The following is an 18,354-nucleotide window of genomic DNA, read 5'->3' as shown; positions in this document are numbered from 1 at the left end:
CCCAGATTGGACCATATGGTTCTTTCTTTGAATTTGAAAAACTAATGGAGTAAGATCGGTGTTCCTTATATCGCCGAATAATTTGCTGCAATGGCTTAACTCCTGACCTTACCTTCTTTTTTATAGGTTGCATAAAATTTTCGAATGGAAAAACAGATATTTTTTCAAGGGAACCATACTTTTCAGCATCACTTGTAATGTGAATCAATGCGTGTATGTTGTGCGAAACATAACACAATCCATACAAATCACCAAATGCAGTAACAAAGTTTCTCAATAAACTTTTAGCATAATCATAATACTGTTTTTCTATATTTTCTGTTAGCAATATTCGTAGGGCTATAGATAATCCTAAAAAATGAGTATAAATATCACTTTGAACTTTATTTCGAAATAACACTAAACCAGTATACAAAATACATTGTCGTAGCTCTGTAGCTTTCCAACGATTAACATCTTTTAATGGATGATTTCTTGAGTTAGGGTTTCTCTGAAAATCATCAGGAATGTACTGAGAAAGGAATATTAAATTTTCGTCCAGTGATTTTATAGTATGCGAAGAAAGACAGTGATAATGATGAGCTGTTGTCCAAAATAAAAGTAATTTCTTTACTACACCAATTAATATTACATGCATGTAGTCATAGGGTACTGAAGATATCATATCAAAATAGGAAACTTCTGTGAGGATTGTGTGACCTTGGTGAAAATCTTCATATAAACAAGCAGAAAAATGTTCATGGCTACGCAGTTCAGCATCCAAATCTGAAAAGTGAATTCTATGATTCAACCACACACCTTCAACTAAACATTTAACACAGGAATTTTTACCAGTGTGTCCTTTACAATTAAGAACAAATGATTTTGCTGGTGAATCAGCAATAAGAGCATCAAGTTTAACTGTATATTTCTCATTGTTAAAAATAATTCCTTCATTATATAGATGTTTCAATTTCTCAACAAAGTCTAGTAAATACTCATTACAATCTTTGGGTTTATTTGTACCATAATAAGCACCAATAATAAATACAGATTCTTTTAAAAAATCAATATTTGAAAAGTAACCAAGAATTGGCCACAATTGGCTTGGAGGATTTGACATTAAAGGTAATCCATCTATACCTCCTACTAATAAAAACTCTTTAGGTAAATTTTTATTTGAATATATACATTTTACCTCTTGTGTTATTCCAAAATAATGATAAATGCCATCACTTATAGGCTTAACAACGGTGGTTTTTGGAGTTTTTAATATGGTCCTTGAATTTATTGGTAGATCAGAAAATGGAGGGAAACATTTCAAACATTTTAATAAATCGTTTAATGCAGCATGAGTGATATTATTACGAATTGACCAAAGAGCCAAAATTAATTTGATATCTGGAGTTTCAGTAAATGATGAATGTGGATTAATATGTTCATCATCACTGTAATCACTATAAAAGTTTGCATTTAGATCTTCATTCCGATCAGGTGAATTAAGTAAATCATGAAGTATGTCATTTTCAGATTGTTGGTCTTTTGAAATATTTATATAGGAAACGGAAGCGCAGTAATCCATATTGGAAGTTACTTGATGAGAAGTTGATTGGAGGATTTCATGATTTATATCCTTTGAATTTATATTGAGAAGTTTTTCAGCTACATTTGTAGCTTTTTTCTTTAAACGATAACGAGAAGATTTACTCATTGCTAATTTTGACTTTTTTCCAGTTATAATTTCCATTGTTGTCTAACAANACTTTTTTCCAGTTATAATTTCCATTGTTGTCTAACAAAACAATATTATAAGTGACATTTTTGAAGGAAATTAAGCTATTTATTCATTAGCCAAATAATAGATATTAAAATTAGTATTACAACTAAAAGACATAGTTATATATTTTTTTATTGCATATCAAATGTTTATTTTAATGTTTTTTTTTTTTTTTACCTCAAATTAAAATTCCCGAAGATATACAATGTAGGTATGTTTGGTCAACTATTTTTATGTGCCTGATGAGCCTTAGTTAAAAGTAATTAATTTATTTCATTTATACTTAATAATATTTTATTTCATTACAAAACTAAGTTTAATACAAATAGTTAATTAAATATATACATATAATTTAAGGGAAATAAGTAAACATTGTACCAATTAAGAATATTAAGAGATTTTAATTGAACTTTGAGAATCGTTAGTATAAAACAGCGCAAGACTTTAATATTTAATTAAAAACTTTTATGTGCAAGACAAAAAAAAGTAGAAGTCGCTTCATTAAAAAATAAATATAATAAAATAATTATATCTGGGTTAACTGCCATCTTAAGCTCTATACTTAAGTTTTTTCTTTCTATAAGTGAATTGTAACCATATTTCATTTAATATATAATGTTACAATTATAGTTTAAACATTATTCAACTAGTTGGTATCTCACCAGGATTAATATAGGCTCTAGTATCTATATCCTAAATAATAAAAATAAAAGATGAAGATATGAATACTTCAATAGAATGATCTTTTAAGTTGAATAAAACATGTTTCCATAAAATAATTTTATTTAAAATAATATACATATTAAAAAAAATAAATTATAAAAAATAATTAACAACTATGTATTGAGTATAAACATTTTTATAATTTAATATTATATAATAGTAAATATACTATATTTATATTTCTTTATTATTTTAAATAAAACTATTTTAATAGAAAAGAGTATTTCATTCAGATTTCTAAAAAAAAAATATAGGGAGTTCAAATATTTTTCTGTAAATGATAAATGATTATTAGTTATTGTACTTCCGGTTAAACTCTGAACTCAATGTTCAAAAATGTTTATTGAGTTAAAAATCAATTAACTACTTAGTGCCAACACAAAAAGTTCATTTAAAAAACTATATAGAAATTATCCTTTTAGTGTTAGAGTATTCAAATGTTTGATCAAGTACATGGCTATGCTTTGTAAAATATTTTTTTTATCTTATTATATAGACATATTTTAAAATATTGGAAATTAAAGAAAACATGATATTTTATAAGAAGTATTTTATTTTTATTATTATTTAACTTATAAAATAATAATGTTTTGGATATTGGGTATTTTAGACAAACTAAGTATATAGATTTGTTTTTTGTATAAGGGAAACTGGTGCCAATAGTTTTATTTATATCTTAAAATTACTTAGGTTACATGTAAGTCTGTCTCTCATAGATTTAAATGTGCCCTTTATTGGTCGATTTGTATAAAATTTTTGTTAATTTAATAGTATAAAGGTTACAAATATATACACAAATGAATCGAGTGATAATCTTGTTTAATATAAAACCCTGTTAATTGTTGAACGATGAAAAACCTTAAACTTATACTTTTTATTCATTTAAAATTTTAAATATTGAAATATAATTCTCATTCAAATAGATGCAGTCCTTTTTAACTTAAAATGTGAGGTGAATTTAAATTATTGAGTAGCACAATAGAGGGATTTTCACTTAAAAATCAACAGTTTCTTAAGAGATGGTATTTCAATGTATAAAATGTTGAGACATAAAAAGCACCATTTTAATATTGAAATACAGAAGTAATTTGTCTCTCGTGTATGAATAAAAATCAATAAATAAAACTAATTAAAATAAGCTAGAGCCGACTCCAAAGAGTTGGGATAAAGGCTAAGGAGATGATGATGACGACAATGATGTACGATTAAAAATTGTCAATATTTTAAGCTCATGGAAATTCTTGAGATGTCTGTATGATCGTTTATTTTCAAAACAACATAATTAACTAACAATAGTACTTTATAAAAATAAATAACTTTGTATTATAATTATAATTAATCATAATACACAATACAAACATTTAGTAAATAATTTACCACGTGTAATCTGTTAAAAATTACAATAAATGTAGTTCCTAATAAACGGGTTGTAGCATCTTACTAAAATGTATGATTATCTTTCCAAAAAATAATATATGCTATTATTAAAATTAATTAAAATACCTGTTTTTAACTTTACTGTAAAATTTATATTAAATGTACTTACATTTTATTGAACTTTTCAGTTAAATATAAGTGTGAGGGTGAACAGTGAATAAAGAGCAGTCTTGACAAGTTCTCTAGTCGCTGTGAAAATGGCGAATGTCTCGGAAAAAATAATTTGTAATAAGGTAAAACAATCGTTGATGATTTGTAAAAATACCACAATAAAAATTAAATGACAAATAAAAATCGCGCGAACTAAAACTGTTGGTCAGCGGTTATGACACGTCTGATTATTCCGCCAAAAGTTCGTACGTTAAATTTGCGCTATAGTCATTATAAAAACATTTTATGACTTTATTATTTTAAAGTTTTTTTATTAATTTACTAATCAAAAGATAATATGTCTCATAACAGTATAAGTGAATAAAACTATTTGAACGGCTATAACCGTTATAACGATTCTTTCATTATAATGAAAGAATTTTGGTAAATCCGTACGATTATTTTAAACATTGAACGGTCTCAGCACTTACTAAAAATTGCTCGGTCATTTATTGAACGTTGAATATTCCTAGAACTTATTAAAAATTACACGGTTCATTATTGAACATTGAACTCTCCCAGCACTCGTGGGTCGCTTGAACTGACCGTGAACCAAAATAATGCTACTCGGGCGATATTATAAGAACCAGAGAATTTACCAGTTAAGATTTTTTTAAATCCATAAGAAAATTTACATTGTTATTTTATGACCCTCGAATTACACCCCGAATCAAAAGTAACTCTCACTTTCATTTTTTAATTCCAACAACTATAATATTCTGACTTTTTTCCTTTCCTCTTATATTTTTTATTAATTTTTGAGTTCGACAGTTGGGAAGTTTTATAATTACTATTTATAGTAAATTTATCAGTGTAGATCAATATTTTTTTGCATTTTTATCGTAATAGATAACTGAAATAGAAATAATAGTAATCATTACTTAGTAACTTTTGGTGTTTAAAAAGATTCTACAATTGAAATATTCAGAACTTAATTGATTTTAATGATTTGCTTTAACTAAATGAACCAATCAAAACAAAGTTATTAAAAAGATTTACCCAATTGAGCATATTATAAAATTTTATTATAATTGTAAAAATCCATAGTTAATTCAGGAGAAATTAACTATCATTTTTTTTAGAAATGATTTATAAACATGCTACCAAAAAATTTGGAATATTATAGTCTAGTAGTAGCACACACAAATAGAGTAAAAAAATGATTAAATTACAAAGTAAAATGATTTAATTTTGTATTTTAAACCGATCATATCAAACTTGATTCGTAAATAAATACTTTGAAAACATTAGAAATAAATGATTGTTATTGTCTGTATGGAAAACATAGGATAAGTAACTGTTTCATTAATAAATTAGAATTTTTTTTCAATTTTTGAGGGTGTGGTGTACTCTTTCTCCTAATTCATTGTAATTTAGTTGTTGACCGACGTTCGACGTGACCGGGTTGTGTTGTGAGTAACAACTGTGTTTGTATATTGAAATGTTATTTTCTTAAGAAGATTTGGATTTCTTTATTTTAACTTAGGAATAAAAGAATCTACAACATGGTGTCAGGTGTGAATAAAATAATTCAGTGTTAAATAATTAATGTGTGCTGAATTATTGACGTAGTCTTAAACGGTTAATTACGTGCTAAAATGTATCTAATTTAAATAATTGTTTTGTTTTCTTAAAAAAAAAAAAAAACTTGAAAGTGTTTTCGGTTAAGAAATAATGGAGTGTAAAATTCCAAAAAATTTAAGCTTTGATGGAAACTTGGTGGTAAATTGGAAAAGATTTTACCAACAATTTGAAATATTCCTCTTAGAATTAGGCAGTTATGAAAAACCAGATGAGGTAAAATTAGCTATTAAATGTTGCTGTCGAGAAGTTAGTTGACATTTACAATACATTCACCTTTAACCGGCGAACAAAGAGAACGTATGATAACGTAATAACTTTGTTTAAAAATCATTTCGAACCAAAAAAAACATTATATTCGAACGATTTAAATTTTATTCTTGTAACCAAGAACCGGACCAGTCCATTGGGGAATACGTCACAAAATTAAGAACATTGGCATCGAGTTGTGAATTCAGTGAAACTAAAAACATGATTAGAGACAAATTAATTATTGGTATAAATCAGTTGGAAATAAAAGAAAAGCTGTTACACGAATCTGATGTGACATTAGAAAAGGCGATTGATATTGCAAAAAAATTGGTAGCAACCAAAGAACAAATGAATGAAATGTTTAGTGATACTAGAGAGTTAAACATGCCCAGTATAGTAAAAAAATACGCTGACTTCTCTAAAAGAAAACTACCGAAGGCCAAGATATTCAAAATAAACGGAACGTTCAAACCAAATGTGAAATAACTTATGATTGTTTTAAATGTGGTCGAAATCATAGTCGGAAAAATTGTCCAGCTTTTAACAAAATATGCTCATTTTGTAAGAAAAAAAATCATTTCAAAAAAGGCTGTAAGCAATATAAAATGAGTCAACGGGAAGAAAAAGAAGAACAACCAGGTAATGTTGATATTCATGTTTGCGAGACGAATGAAGGCGATGAAGAAAAATATTTTCTGGATTTGGTCTCATGCATGTTGGGAATTGAAACGGAATGGACACAAAGGATAATCATAGAAAGCAAAGAAGTGACAAGCAAACTGGATACGGTTTCACAAGCAAATGTAATGGGAGTCGACACATTATACAATGTTTTGCAAAAGGAGTTGAAACTGGAGAAAACTAATATAAAGTAGTTTATAATAATAATATATTAAGTTCTTGTGGCATAATAGTTTTTGATAGTATAGTAAAAAATTTTAAGTGCAAGATAAAATTTGTGATAGTAGATATTAAATGTCGTCCCATAGTATGGTTGAATACATGTAAAAAATTTAATTTAATTAAGAGAATATATCATAAGATATAAGAGAGATAGCATCGGTGATTCGATGGAGTGGGTGTATTGTAGAGTGATTTGCTCGGAATCCGAATTGAGAGTGGGGGATGTTTTTTATTTCTGAAATATTTTGAAGACGTTTTAATAGAAGTTTTTCAAATAGTTTTCCTAAGGTAGGGAAGAGGCTGATTGGACGATAAGAAGAAGTTAAAATTTTCGGTTTACCTGGTTTCGGCACTTCTATGATTGTTGATAGTTTCCAGAGTGGGGGGAAATGAGAAAGTCTGAGCATGGCATTGAAGATATGGACTATGTTAAGGATAGATTTGCTGGTTAGTTGTTTTAAGATGTTATTTGTTATAAGGTCGTGACCTGGAGCTTTACCGTTCTTTAGTTTGCCAATCGCATATTTGACTTCATTTGGAGAAAAGTGTTTAGGAGGGAGTGTCATGGGTAGGGGGCTGTCTAGTGATTTGTTGATTTTGTTTTTATGGTTGGCAGAGGGGTTTATGTTGTTGGGTTTAAATACTTCATATAGGTATTCAGCAAATGAATTAGATAGATTTGTCTATGTCAGATATTGCTAATTGGTTGGTGTTTAGTTTTATTGGCGGTATTAGTTCTCTATGTTTTAATATACTTTATGTTTTACGCCAGAGAGAGCAGTTAGATGTTTGGAGTTTGGTGATATTATTTTCGTAGCATTCTGTGTTGATTTTGTAAAATTCTTTTTTTAGTTTGTTTGAAATAATGTTGAGTGCATTTTTGTCGGTAGGGTGACGAGTTGATTGCCATCTCGCTCTGGCTCTCCTTTTTTTTGCTAGCATTTCTTTTAAAACTATTAGGATGTTGTTGAATTTGTTAGGATATTTAGAGGGAGGTGAAGAAACAGTTACTGAGTCTTGAACATTGGAAGTTAATTGGATTACAGCATTGTCAATGTTTGGTTTTTAGAGGAATATTACGGCTAGTTTTGCTGTCTAGAATGACTTAAAAATTTTTCCAGGATATCGGGCCATTTATGAGGCTTGGTTTGTTGTTGAGAAGGGGAGTTGAGTTTAAAGAAAGTAATACAGCTGTATGGTCAGAACAAAGTTCGTGTATATTTGAAATAAAATAGTGAATGGTTGGAGAAAATTTAGTTATAAAAAAATCAAGTATGTCAGGGTTTCTGTTTTGGTGGGTTGGCCAGTAAGTTGGGTGCACTGGTGATACAATGTGAAAGTTGAAGTTGATTATGATTTTATAAAGTACACTACCATGGGAGTCAGTAGTGTTATTTCCCTAACAGGGGTGTTTAGAGTTAAAATCGCTTCCTATGATGCAGTTATTGTCAAGAAATGAAAAAAATTCGTATAGGATGTTTTCGTTAATCGGATTTGCAAGAGGAAAATATGCAGCTACAATGGTAGTGTTTATATTGTTAATTTTTAGTTGGATGCTTGAGCTCTGAATAGATTGGTTTGAAGTAAGAGGACTAATATTGAATTTGATTTTATTACGGATAAAAATTGCTGAACTACCACGAGCAGTTTCATCAGGTTCGTCAGTGCGGATGGTGGAGTAGTTCGGGAAAAATATAGTTTTGTTTGGAGTAAGGTGAGTTTCGGTGATAAGGCAATGTCGATGTTTCTGGAGTTTAGACATAGGGATAAATCGTGGTTATGGTTTTGAACTCTATTAGCATTCATTCCAAAGAAGGATTGAGAGAGGTGATTTGTTTGGTAGGATAGAATTCATTTATTTAGTAGGGAGTCGATGACTTTGGTGAGTAGGGAGATAAGAGGGTTTATTAAGGATTTGAACTCATTTAGGAAATGGGAAAGATGGGTTGAGATGGAATCATTATTGTTGAGTGAGGTTTATTTTTAATATGATTTGAATTGGGGTTTGAGTAAGTGTTATATTGAAACTTATTGAGGGGCTGTGAGGTAGCCCATTGGGTTTTTAAAGGGGGAAAATTTTTCTCTTGATGGAAGCTGGTATTGATTTCAAGAGACGGATTGTTGGGGTGGATTTCCGTTGACTTGTAGATTTTCGACGATTTACGTAAATTTTGCAATAGTTTGTATTTGGGGCATCCTTTATATGAGGCCGGGTGTGGTCCTTCACAGAGAGCGCAAGTTGGTGGCGAAGAGTTATCTTTGGAACATTCATTAGAGTTGTGGGTGTCTCCGCATTTAACACAGCGAGGTGTATGATGACAATAAGTTCTGGTATGGCCGTAATTTTGGCATCTTAGACATTGGACTGGAGTTTTTTTTTAGGTGGGGTGCTTCAACTTTTATTTTGGTGTAGCAAATTGAGTCGATTTTGTAAATACTTTGATTTGTTGGAGACGATTCTAAATCAATTAAAAATATGGGGAGTGGATTTTTGGTTTTATACTGCAGGCAGTTTGTAATTGACCGAACAGAGAAACCAAGAGCTTGAAGCTCATCTTTGATGAATTTAATTGTTGTAGTATGGTGAAGGTGTCGAATAACTACTCTGAAAGCTTTGTCGTCGCTAAGTTGAAAAGTGTGGTAGTTTATATTATTTGTTTCTAATAGTTTTATAACTTGTCTATACGCATTGATAGTGTATGTCAATAATTTGATACTGTTAGATGTGCTTTTTGTTGTAAATCCTTCAGGTTCAGTGAGAGGTTTTATTTTTTTCAAAAATCAAAGAAGTAAATTGTGCTTTTTATGTAAATGGGTGGAATTTTGTTTACTTCTTTAGGGTTATCTTGTGTTTTCATTTCGATATCATTTTCCGGGTGGTCATTTATGGTAAGAGCTGAGTAACGGTTTGGACTTGAGAAGGAATTTGTTTTTTGTATTTTTGATTTTGGGGAATGACATGGTGAGCTAATAGGAACAGTTTTCCATACAGAGTCGTCGTTAGATGAGTTTTTAATAATCTTGATCGGTGTTATCGTTTTGTTGGAGTTATTAATGTTAGAAGAATTAATCGATTGTGAACGTGAAGGTAATGATGATCCGCTGGCCGAACTCATGGTTCAGTGGTCGGACGGGTTTTTGTTGTTAGTTTGATGTAGTTTATAACGGTGGGTAGGTAATGTAGATAAAAATAATCATATTACCTGAATTTTTTCATTCGGCACAGTTGATGATAAGCTTAATGATATAGATAAGGCTGGTCACTGTTGCACTGTACGACTACTCACTACGAGTACACACGTAAAAGTGAACTAGAGATTCCTAAAAATAAAAAAAAAAAACAAGTTATGCGATTTCTAGGAATAGTAAAATATTTCACTAAATTCGAACCAAACATTAGCAAGGTTAGCGCACCATTAAGAGAGTTAACAAAAGACAAAATAGAGTGGGAATGGTCAGATAAACAACAAAACTCATTTAATGAAATTAAAAAACTAATCTTATTAAAGACGGATCATAAGCCCTTGGTGTCGATAATAAAATAAGATCTAACAAAGTTTCACCTAGACTACAAAGAATGCTTTTAAAAATTGTTATGTACGACATACAATTAGAATATTTGCCCGGTTCAAAAATGTTTATTGCGGATGCGCTCAGTAGAGATTATCTTTATAATGATATTGGTAATAAAAATGTTATCGAGGACGTGTATCATAATATACACGATATAAAAACTGTCCGATAAGCACTGAAACTTATATAGATTAACAGAAGCTATAGATGTTGATGATGAGAATAGAATGATTGTAGAATGTGTAAATAATAATTGGCCCAACAATAATATCATACAGGGAGAGATGTCTAGTTTCTACAAAATAAGACAAAATTTGACAGTTGTTAATCGTGTGTTAATCATTTTTGTGTTCTTTAATAATAAAATAGTCATTCCACGGGCTATGAGGGCATAAGTTTTAAATTTCTAATATTTTAAATATATTTATTGTCGAATTAGATTTGGTAGGATAAAAGTATTCAACTGCAAAAGTAAATAATTAATTATTGTTTAAACTTTTTTTTAAAATTATTTTTAACTTTTTAGTTCGATATGCTTTAAAAGCGTGTTTTTCAGATTTTTTAAACTATATTTATTTTTCACTTTTTAGTTTTTATAACATCGCTGTCACAGTTACAAAGTATTTATTGTACATTATGACTATCAATAGATATAATTTCTGTATTGGGGAGATTATCGTTTCCGCCAAACATGAATAAAATCGCTTTTTCGTTTCCGTCAAACTAATCTCTTACCTGTCTATCTACTATAAAATTTGAGAACTATTAAGTTTTATCCATGGTTCATCATTAAATGAAAACAATTTAAAAGATTTTTGTTAATCAAAACAACAAACTGGATTAATCAAATAAATTAATAAAAAGATAAATGGTTGACAAAAGTCGATGTTAATATAACAAGGGTCTGTGTTAAAACAGCAAACACCAAGTAAAAATATGTGTACTAGTAACTAAGATGCGTGATTATAAGAACCGTGAATAGCACTAATATACAAATATAAGGATATCATATATAGGTTATGGCCTTAGGTGGGTCACACTCGGAGCTGTACCTCAAGTACATTTTTAATCAATAACAATATTCCATAGAAACAAAAATACATAAATAATCATAGTAAAAGGGAAAGTGAATGGAGGGGTAGTGTCATGAGGGCCTCAAATCCGCAAAACGAATGGGTTATGGTTAGTTGGCATGTCACTGCCAAGACGATGTTTTGGTAAAGTAGCGTACTCCAACCCCTGGAATGTTACCATGCCACCATAACCATACACGGGGAGATGAGTCTCATGTCGTGAGAGGGAAGTGTTGGGAGTTAAAACTTAATAACATGTAGTACTAATGCACCATTACAAAGTTATAACAATATTAAACACGGTCATGTAAAATATATATATATATTAGAATGAAGATTTAATAGGGAGAATGAAGAAAGAGAGATATTTTGAATAAGAATAATGCTAAGCAAAAAGTAAACATAGAGAAAAGTTCTTAATATTGAAAATAAGGAATAGAGGGAGTGGGTATACTAGTGTCACTAACCACCAGTTTTTGATAATAGCAGACAAGCTACTATATTCAAAATTAATTTAATAAAATAATTAAGTTTTCAGTGTTACTCCACTACTATTGTTTAAAAGAGGGACATGATCATCAACACAATGTAATATAAAAAGAGAGGAAGGGAGAAGAAAGTTAACCCATCAAAATGAAATAAAATTAAGTAAACTAATACAGATCACCTTAAATTCAACTTATAACTAGTATGTGCATAGATAGGGCAAGTATATGAACAAAAAGAGTTATAAAGTTAAGGTTACTTGGGCATCATTAATGAAAATACCATATCAAAGACCTGCCAGTTAAGAATTCTTCGTATCAAAACCCTTAATGATCTAATTGACTATTTAATGTATGCTGAACATTCTTATCGTCCTTCTAATTCTAATAATTTTTCTAATAATACCTCTTATTCTTATGACAATTCTCAAAATAATCGACCCCAGAATCATAATCCTAATAATTGTAATAATCCTTATAAAAACAGATTCCATGGACGAGCTCCTTATAATAACAGTCAAGCCCAAAATTCTATAAACAATTCTTCTCCCAATCTTTCCAGTACTCCTAATATATACCAATCACCACCTGCGGGAAATGGCAAATGACCAGTCTCGTGAGGAGAGTTTCTGGATCGTCTTCCAATGTTCATCAGTTAAATATTCTTTCTCATCTATTAAGTCCTGATCAAAAAATCTTTCCTTCTCTTAGTTTTCGTCCCGAAATTGATATCTCTATCTTTAATAATCTCTATACTGCTCTTCTTGATTCTGGTGCTTCTGTCACTGCTATGTCTGAAAATTTATATAACCTGTTAAAAAATGATACCTCTAAATTTAATATCTCCTTTTTTCCTCTTTCTAGTATATTCTTAAAAACTGCAATTACTAATAAATCTTTCAAAATTAATTCTCAAATCTATGTATATTTTAATATAAATAACTTCAAAACTCATGCCATTTTCTTGATCGTCCCTCACTTATCCACTCCTCTTAGGTACTGACTGGTTACTTGAAAATAATATTTCTCTTAATTATAAAAACTGAGAAATTATTTTGCCCCCTCCAAATGCTTCTGTTCCCTCTAAAATTATTTCCTTCAATCACTCTAATGACTTAATAAATACCTTAAAACATGTAACAATTAATGATTTCTCTCAACATTTTTTATCTTATGAACTTCCTGAACACTTTGTTCCCTTCAACAAAATACTTTGCTCATAATGATATGTCCCTTGACAATGAACAACAATATTCCATAGATTCATTAATTAATAAATATTCACACATTTTTCAAGATCGTCCTGGTTTACATAATTCATTCACTTATAAATTTAATGTTTGTGAGCACAAGTCCTACAAAATAAAACATTATCCAGTCCCATTCTCTCGTCGCTCTGCTGTTCAACAGGAGATCGACAAGATGCTTAATTGGGGGGTTATTGAAAGATCAGATGCTCCTTATAATAATTCTTTGGTTACTGTGGTTAAATCAGATGGTTCTATCTGGCTCTGTTTAGATGCACGGAAAGTTAATACGATTATTCTTCCTATCCGTGACAGTTCCCCTCCTATTGATGAAATTTTGGCTAAATTTAATAACAAAAATGTTTTTTCTTCCCTTGACTTTACTTCAGGCTATTAGCAATTTCCCCACGATCCTTCTGTTCGCCCATATACTAGTTTTTTATATGATGGCAGGTCTTATCAATTTTGTGTTGTATCTTTTTGTCTCAACATTTCTAATGCTTTTCGTAAAGGTTTGGAAGCTGCCCTGAATAATGTTACTGTCCCTTGTCCTTTCCCTAATGATATCCATACTTATGTTGATGACATTCTGATCTCTTCTCAATCTTAATCACTTAATAAGTCTCGAATGGATATTTCAAAAAATCTCTTTATCTGGTCTCACTCTTAAATTTAAAATATGTCATTTTTTCAAAGCTCAAATTAAATTTTTTGGTCACTTTGTTTCTTGCAGTGGTACCATAATGAACCCTGAAAAAGAAGTAGCTCTAAAAGATTTTCCTAAACCCCGCAACAGAAAAGATCTTCAATCTTTCTTTGGTTTTTGTAACTTTTACCGTAAATTCTCACAAAATCATTCTCAACTTTTAAATCCTCTCTCTCACCTCCTTAAGAAAAATGTACCCTGGTCCTTTAAAGATAAAGAAAAGTCCTCTTTTAATAAAATTAAAAATGCTTTTTGTAATCAAGTCGCTCTGACGCACCCTAATTTTAACCTTTCTTTTTGTATCTAAACAGACGCCTCTCTTATAGGTTTAGGTGCGGAATTTTTCCAAATCGGTGATGACCAACAACGTCATACCATTTCATTTGCTATTCGTTCACTTTGTGGTTCAGAACGTAACTATTCTGTAACTGAACTAGAACTCTTAGCAATTCTGTTTGCTTGTCAAAAATTTAAAGTTTATATTCTTGGGTATCCAATTAATTTGTATACTGACCATAAAGCTCTCACTTTCTTATTTTCTTTTAAATTAAAAAACGCCCGTCTTACCCGTTGGACTCTTGTTTTACAAGAGTTTGACCTTAAAAGTTTTTTATTGTCCTGGAAAAGAAAATCCCCTTGATACTTTTTCCCGTAACAACCTTTTTGTTCTAACTTATAGTAGTAATAGTTCAATAATAACGCAAATGTAATTATTAAAGATATAATCAAACAAAATGAAACATACAAAATAATGATACACTTAAAACAGGATAAATAAATAACACACAAAATGAAAACTTAATGTCACAAACGTACCACGCGAAAAGAGATTATCTTCGGTACTCCCGAGATCTTCTCTTCTTTTCAATTCATTCAATTTCGTCTCATAATATAAAATATTTTCTTTTTCTTTTTTTTACAAAATTCATAATACAATCGTTTTCAAAAGTGTTTATAAATATTTATTTCCTGGTCTAGTAACAATAATTCAGGGAATTACAATTAATCCAAACATTACAAAAATATTTTACTTTCAGTTTTACAAAATAATGACCTATATTACACTTGAAAGGTCTAGATCAATTCCATTATAACTGATTTAAATTTTAAATCACATTATGTTTTAAGACGTATCACGTAATACATAATAATATATAATTATTGAATCCTTTAAATTAAAAAAGTTAAAATAATTCGTAATTACTGTACTATACATCAGGTAATATTACTGTTCTAATTACTGTGACATAATTGTAATTAATCCTTTACTTATCAATTATTTGTATTAGTGATTAATTTGTATGTACTTAAGTTATGTATAGATTATAAAGGTGTTATTAAATTATTTTTAGGTCTGTTAATATAATTTTATTAAATATTTATTGTTAACAATATTACAGTTGTTCACCATAATTACGTACTCGGATCGGTTCATGCGGTCAACGCATGATTCCAACTACATCAATAGTGTAGTTATCCGTACTACCAGCCAATAAGCTGTTACACATGTACACACCATTTACGCACATAAACACAGTATAGTATAGTAGAGTATTGTATTGCGTAATAACCAGTTGATATATATTTTTGTTTTCTATTGTTGAAACTTGTATTTTTTTTGTAATAACATAAATTCATTTTAGTAATAAATACAGTTTAAAAAAAGTAAAAAACACGCTTTTAAAGCATATCGAACTAAAAAGTTAAAAATAATTTTTAAAATAAATTTAAAACAATAATGAATGAAAAATACTAGTATTATTGTGAAAAAAAGCGTCGGACACTCAATATACAAAAAATATGGCACAAAGCCTCCACGCTTTTTTTGACAATACTAGTATTTTTCGTTTATTATTGTTTCAAGCATATTTTAAAAATTATTTTTAACTTTTTAGTTCGATATGCTTTAAAAGCGTGTTTTTCTGTTTTTTAACTATATTTATTTTTTACTTTTTAGTTTTTTATGCCATCGCTATCGTAGTCACGGAGTGTTTATTGTCAATTATCACTATCAATAGATTTAATTTCTGTATTGCCAGTTAGTGTATTTATAAACTCACAACAATGTGTCTTATTACCATTGATAATAAAGGCTATATGCTTGCTAATATCGTTATAAAAAAACAATTAGCTACCTGTATTTGTAATCCCTTATATATTATACATGTATATTAACTCAAAAAAAATTGAATCTTTAAATGTTTATATCTAATAATAAACAATAAAAATTTGTTCTATATATATAATATTGATGACACGAACATGTATACGGGTACGATAACCAAAAGTAAATTTATACAGGAATAGTGTTGCCAGCATGTGGTAAGCGTGGGGTGGGGTGAATGCGTTACGACAGTCTAGTCTCAAGGCCATAGACGACGGGATAAGCAAGAATAATAACACGTAGCGCATGGAGTTACAAACAAACATACTTACAAACATACAGGTGAAACTAATATAAGCGTGTTAAAAATAAATTTATACAGGAATAGTGTTGCCAGCATGTAGTAAGCGTGGGGTGGGGTGAATGCGTTACGATAGTCTAGTCTCAAGGCTATAGACGACGGGATAAGCAAGAATAATAACACGTGGCGCGTGGAGTTACAAACATACATACATATAGGTGAAACTAATATAAGCGTGTTAAAAAGAACAATAGTTCTTTTAACAAAAGATAAGAAGAATAGTTATTTACTATCACTGTATCGTAAATGTACAGTTTAAATTAAGTAAAATAAATTTTGTTGCACTAATTATGACCTTTTTAAAAGCTACTAATTAGACGACGTAATATTTTATTGTGATTTGTTGCTACTAATTAGCAAAATTAATCTTGTTAATTGTGATATATAAATTTTTCTTATCGAAATTGTAGTTTCTTAAGTTGATTTGTTATTGTCGTGTTCCGTGTTTTAGTTTTAGGTAGCATCTTTGGCCAGGAACTTTGCGAATTGTGAGTAATATTATTGATTTTTGTGTTCCCTTTTGTAATTTAGTGTAGTTATTATTCATCGTGATTTATTGAACAGACTATTTATTACAAGTTTTATTAATTTATTATGTATTTCATTGTAGGTGTAAGGCTAACGATATTTTTTAGAGTTTATATTTTTATTATTGTTGATAAGCTAAATATACACTCTTGTTTTACGATTATTAAAAATATTATTACACTTAATTCAAATTTAATTTACATTAATTAATTTAAGAGTTTTAAACACACAAAACAAAAACACACTTACACATTAATTCACAACATAGATCACTGGGTTTGTGCAGGCGAACCCTCCCACCTCTAGTGACTTTATTTACACGGCATTACACAACAGTCTGATTGATATTAAGCGCGTTTGGCCGGTTCGGGTACGCATTATAATATTTAGTTCCCCTGTCCTAAAAATTTATTATACTTGTATCATAATAAAAATGGTATAACCAAGACATTTCAACTGTTAGTAATTTGTAAGTGAAAAATAGATAATAGCTAATGAATATTTATGTATATAGGACATGGATGACTATAAAAAATCAGTACTATGGTCATTAATGAATCTATTTTTAATAATTGGTTCATTTTTATTAATATTCAAATTTAATATGCCACGGAAAATTATATTGGCCAATCGATTGCCTGGTCCTCGTTGGTGGTATGTCTTAAAATTGTTACTAAATGTCATTAATCGACCAGAGTCTATCATTAAAACTATAAATGATATATATAATCAGTAAGTTAAATTTATATTTTCGTTAAAACCTTACAGATAATATTTGTTAAATTTATAACTAGTAGTGGTGATTGGAGGAACTACGGTCACCTTAGCAAAAATTGTTATAGCTCTGGTTTTAAGATTTTAAATGTTATGCTATTACAACAAATGGATGCATAAACATATTAACTACATTATGTCAAAGTCTCAGATTTTTAAAACATAATCTTATATATATATATAAATATATATATTTTAATTAATGCAAATTACCGATATTCCCCTTACCCTGGGGGAATATTGGCAATACATAAATACATGCAAAAAGATAAGGATAAAAGAATTAAAAAAAAAATCACTGAAATATAGTTCATATTAATTATAAATATATAATAATTTGATTACCTTAAATTAAATTTCTTAAAAAAAGTTTTTTTAGGTAAATAAATGCTGAAAACTATTTTCACACATTTAAAAGGAAAAACGTTTTTTGATAATATATTTCTAATAAGAGTAAGGTTTTTTATCATTCTTAATCTATAGATACGGTCAATATAATTTTAGATGCATGGGTTTATTAGATAATGAGATGACCGGTATTACCCACTGACCATAGTTCCCCCAGTCCCCTTACATGAAAACACTATAAACGTAAAAAAAGGATTACAATAAAATACAATTTCTTTTTTCTAACATTATATAATTTATAGATAATGTTAATTTTGTACTATTTTTTTACGTTATATGTTTAAATTTGCACA

General features: G+C 29.2%; 2 protein-coding genes across 8 annotated transcripts in view; one reads left to right on the top strand and one right to left on the bottom strand.

Annotated features, from left to right (window-relative positions):
• Window positions 1-18,354, bottom strand: part of LOC126896429 (uncharacterized) — a 54,883-nt gene that overhangs the window by 6,258 nt on the left and 30,271 nt on the right. For 3 of the 6 annotated variants that reach the window (XM_050669209.1, XM_050669214.1, XM_050669213.1), the window contains exon 2: window positions 10,006-10,123. In XM_050669209.1, the coding sequence (XP_050525166.1) occupies window positions 10,006-10,019 (14 nt within the window). In that variant the 5' untranslated portion in view covers window positions 10,020-10,123. Of the gene's footprint in view, window positions 1-4,025; window positions 4,103-10,005; window positions 10,124-14,702; window positions 14,941-17,128; window positions 17,149-18,354 lie in introns of those variants that run through there. The other 3 variants (XM_050669211.1, XM_050669210.1, XM_050669212.1) reach the window with 3 other exon arrangements.
• Window positions 4,045-18,354, top strand: part of LOC126896427 (cytochrome P450 4C1-like) — a 35,174-nt gene continuing 20,864 nt past the window's right edge. Inside the window, exons 1-2 of one of the 2 annotated variants that reach the window (XM_050669206.1) lie at window positions 4,045-4,149; window positions 17,394-17,611. In XM_050669206.1, coding sequence (XP_050525163.1) covers window positions 4,114-4,149; window positions 17,394-17,611 — 254 coding nt within the window. In that variant the 5' untranslated portion in view covers window positions 4,045-4,113. Of the gene's footprint in view, window positions 4,150-16,046; window positions 16,840-17,393; window positions 17,612-18,354 lie in introns of those variants that run through there. The other variant, XM_050669207.1, reaches the window with a different exon arrangement.

Source organism: Daktulosphaira vitifoliae, unplaced genomic scaffold (assembly GCF_025091365.1).
Source record: "Daktulosphaira vitifoliae isolate Bord-2020 unplaced genomic scaffold, ASM2509136v1 Scaffold_1, whole genome shotgun sequence".
Classification (NCBI taxonomy): domain Eukaryota; kingdom Metazoa; phylum Arthropoda; class Insecta; order Hemiptera; family Phylloxeridae; genus Daktulosphaira; species Daktulosphaira vitifoliae.
Note: the sequence above shows the minus strand (reverse complement) of the source record. Positions and strands in the feature narration are given on the sequence as shown.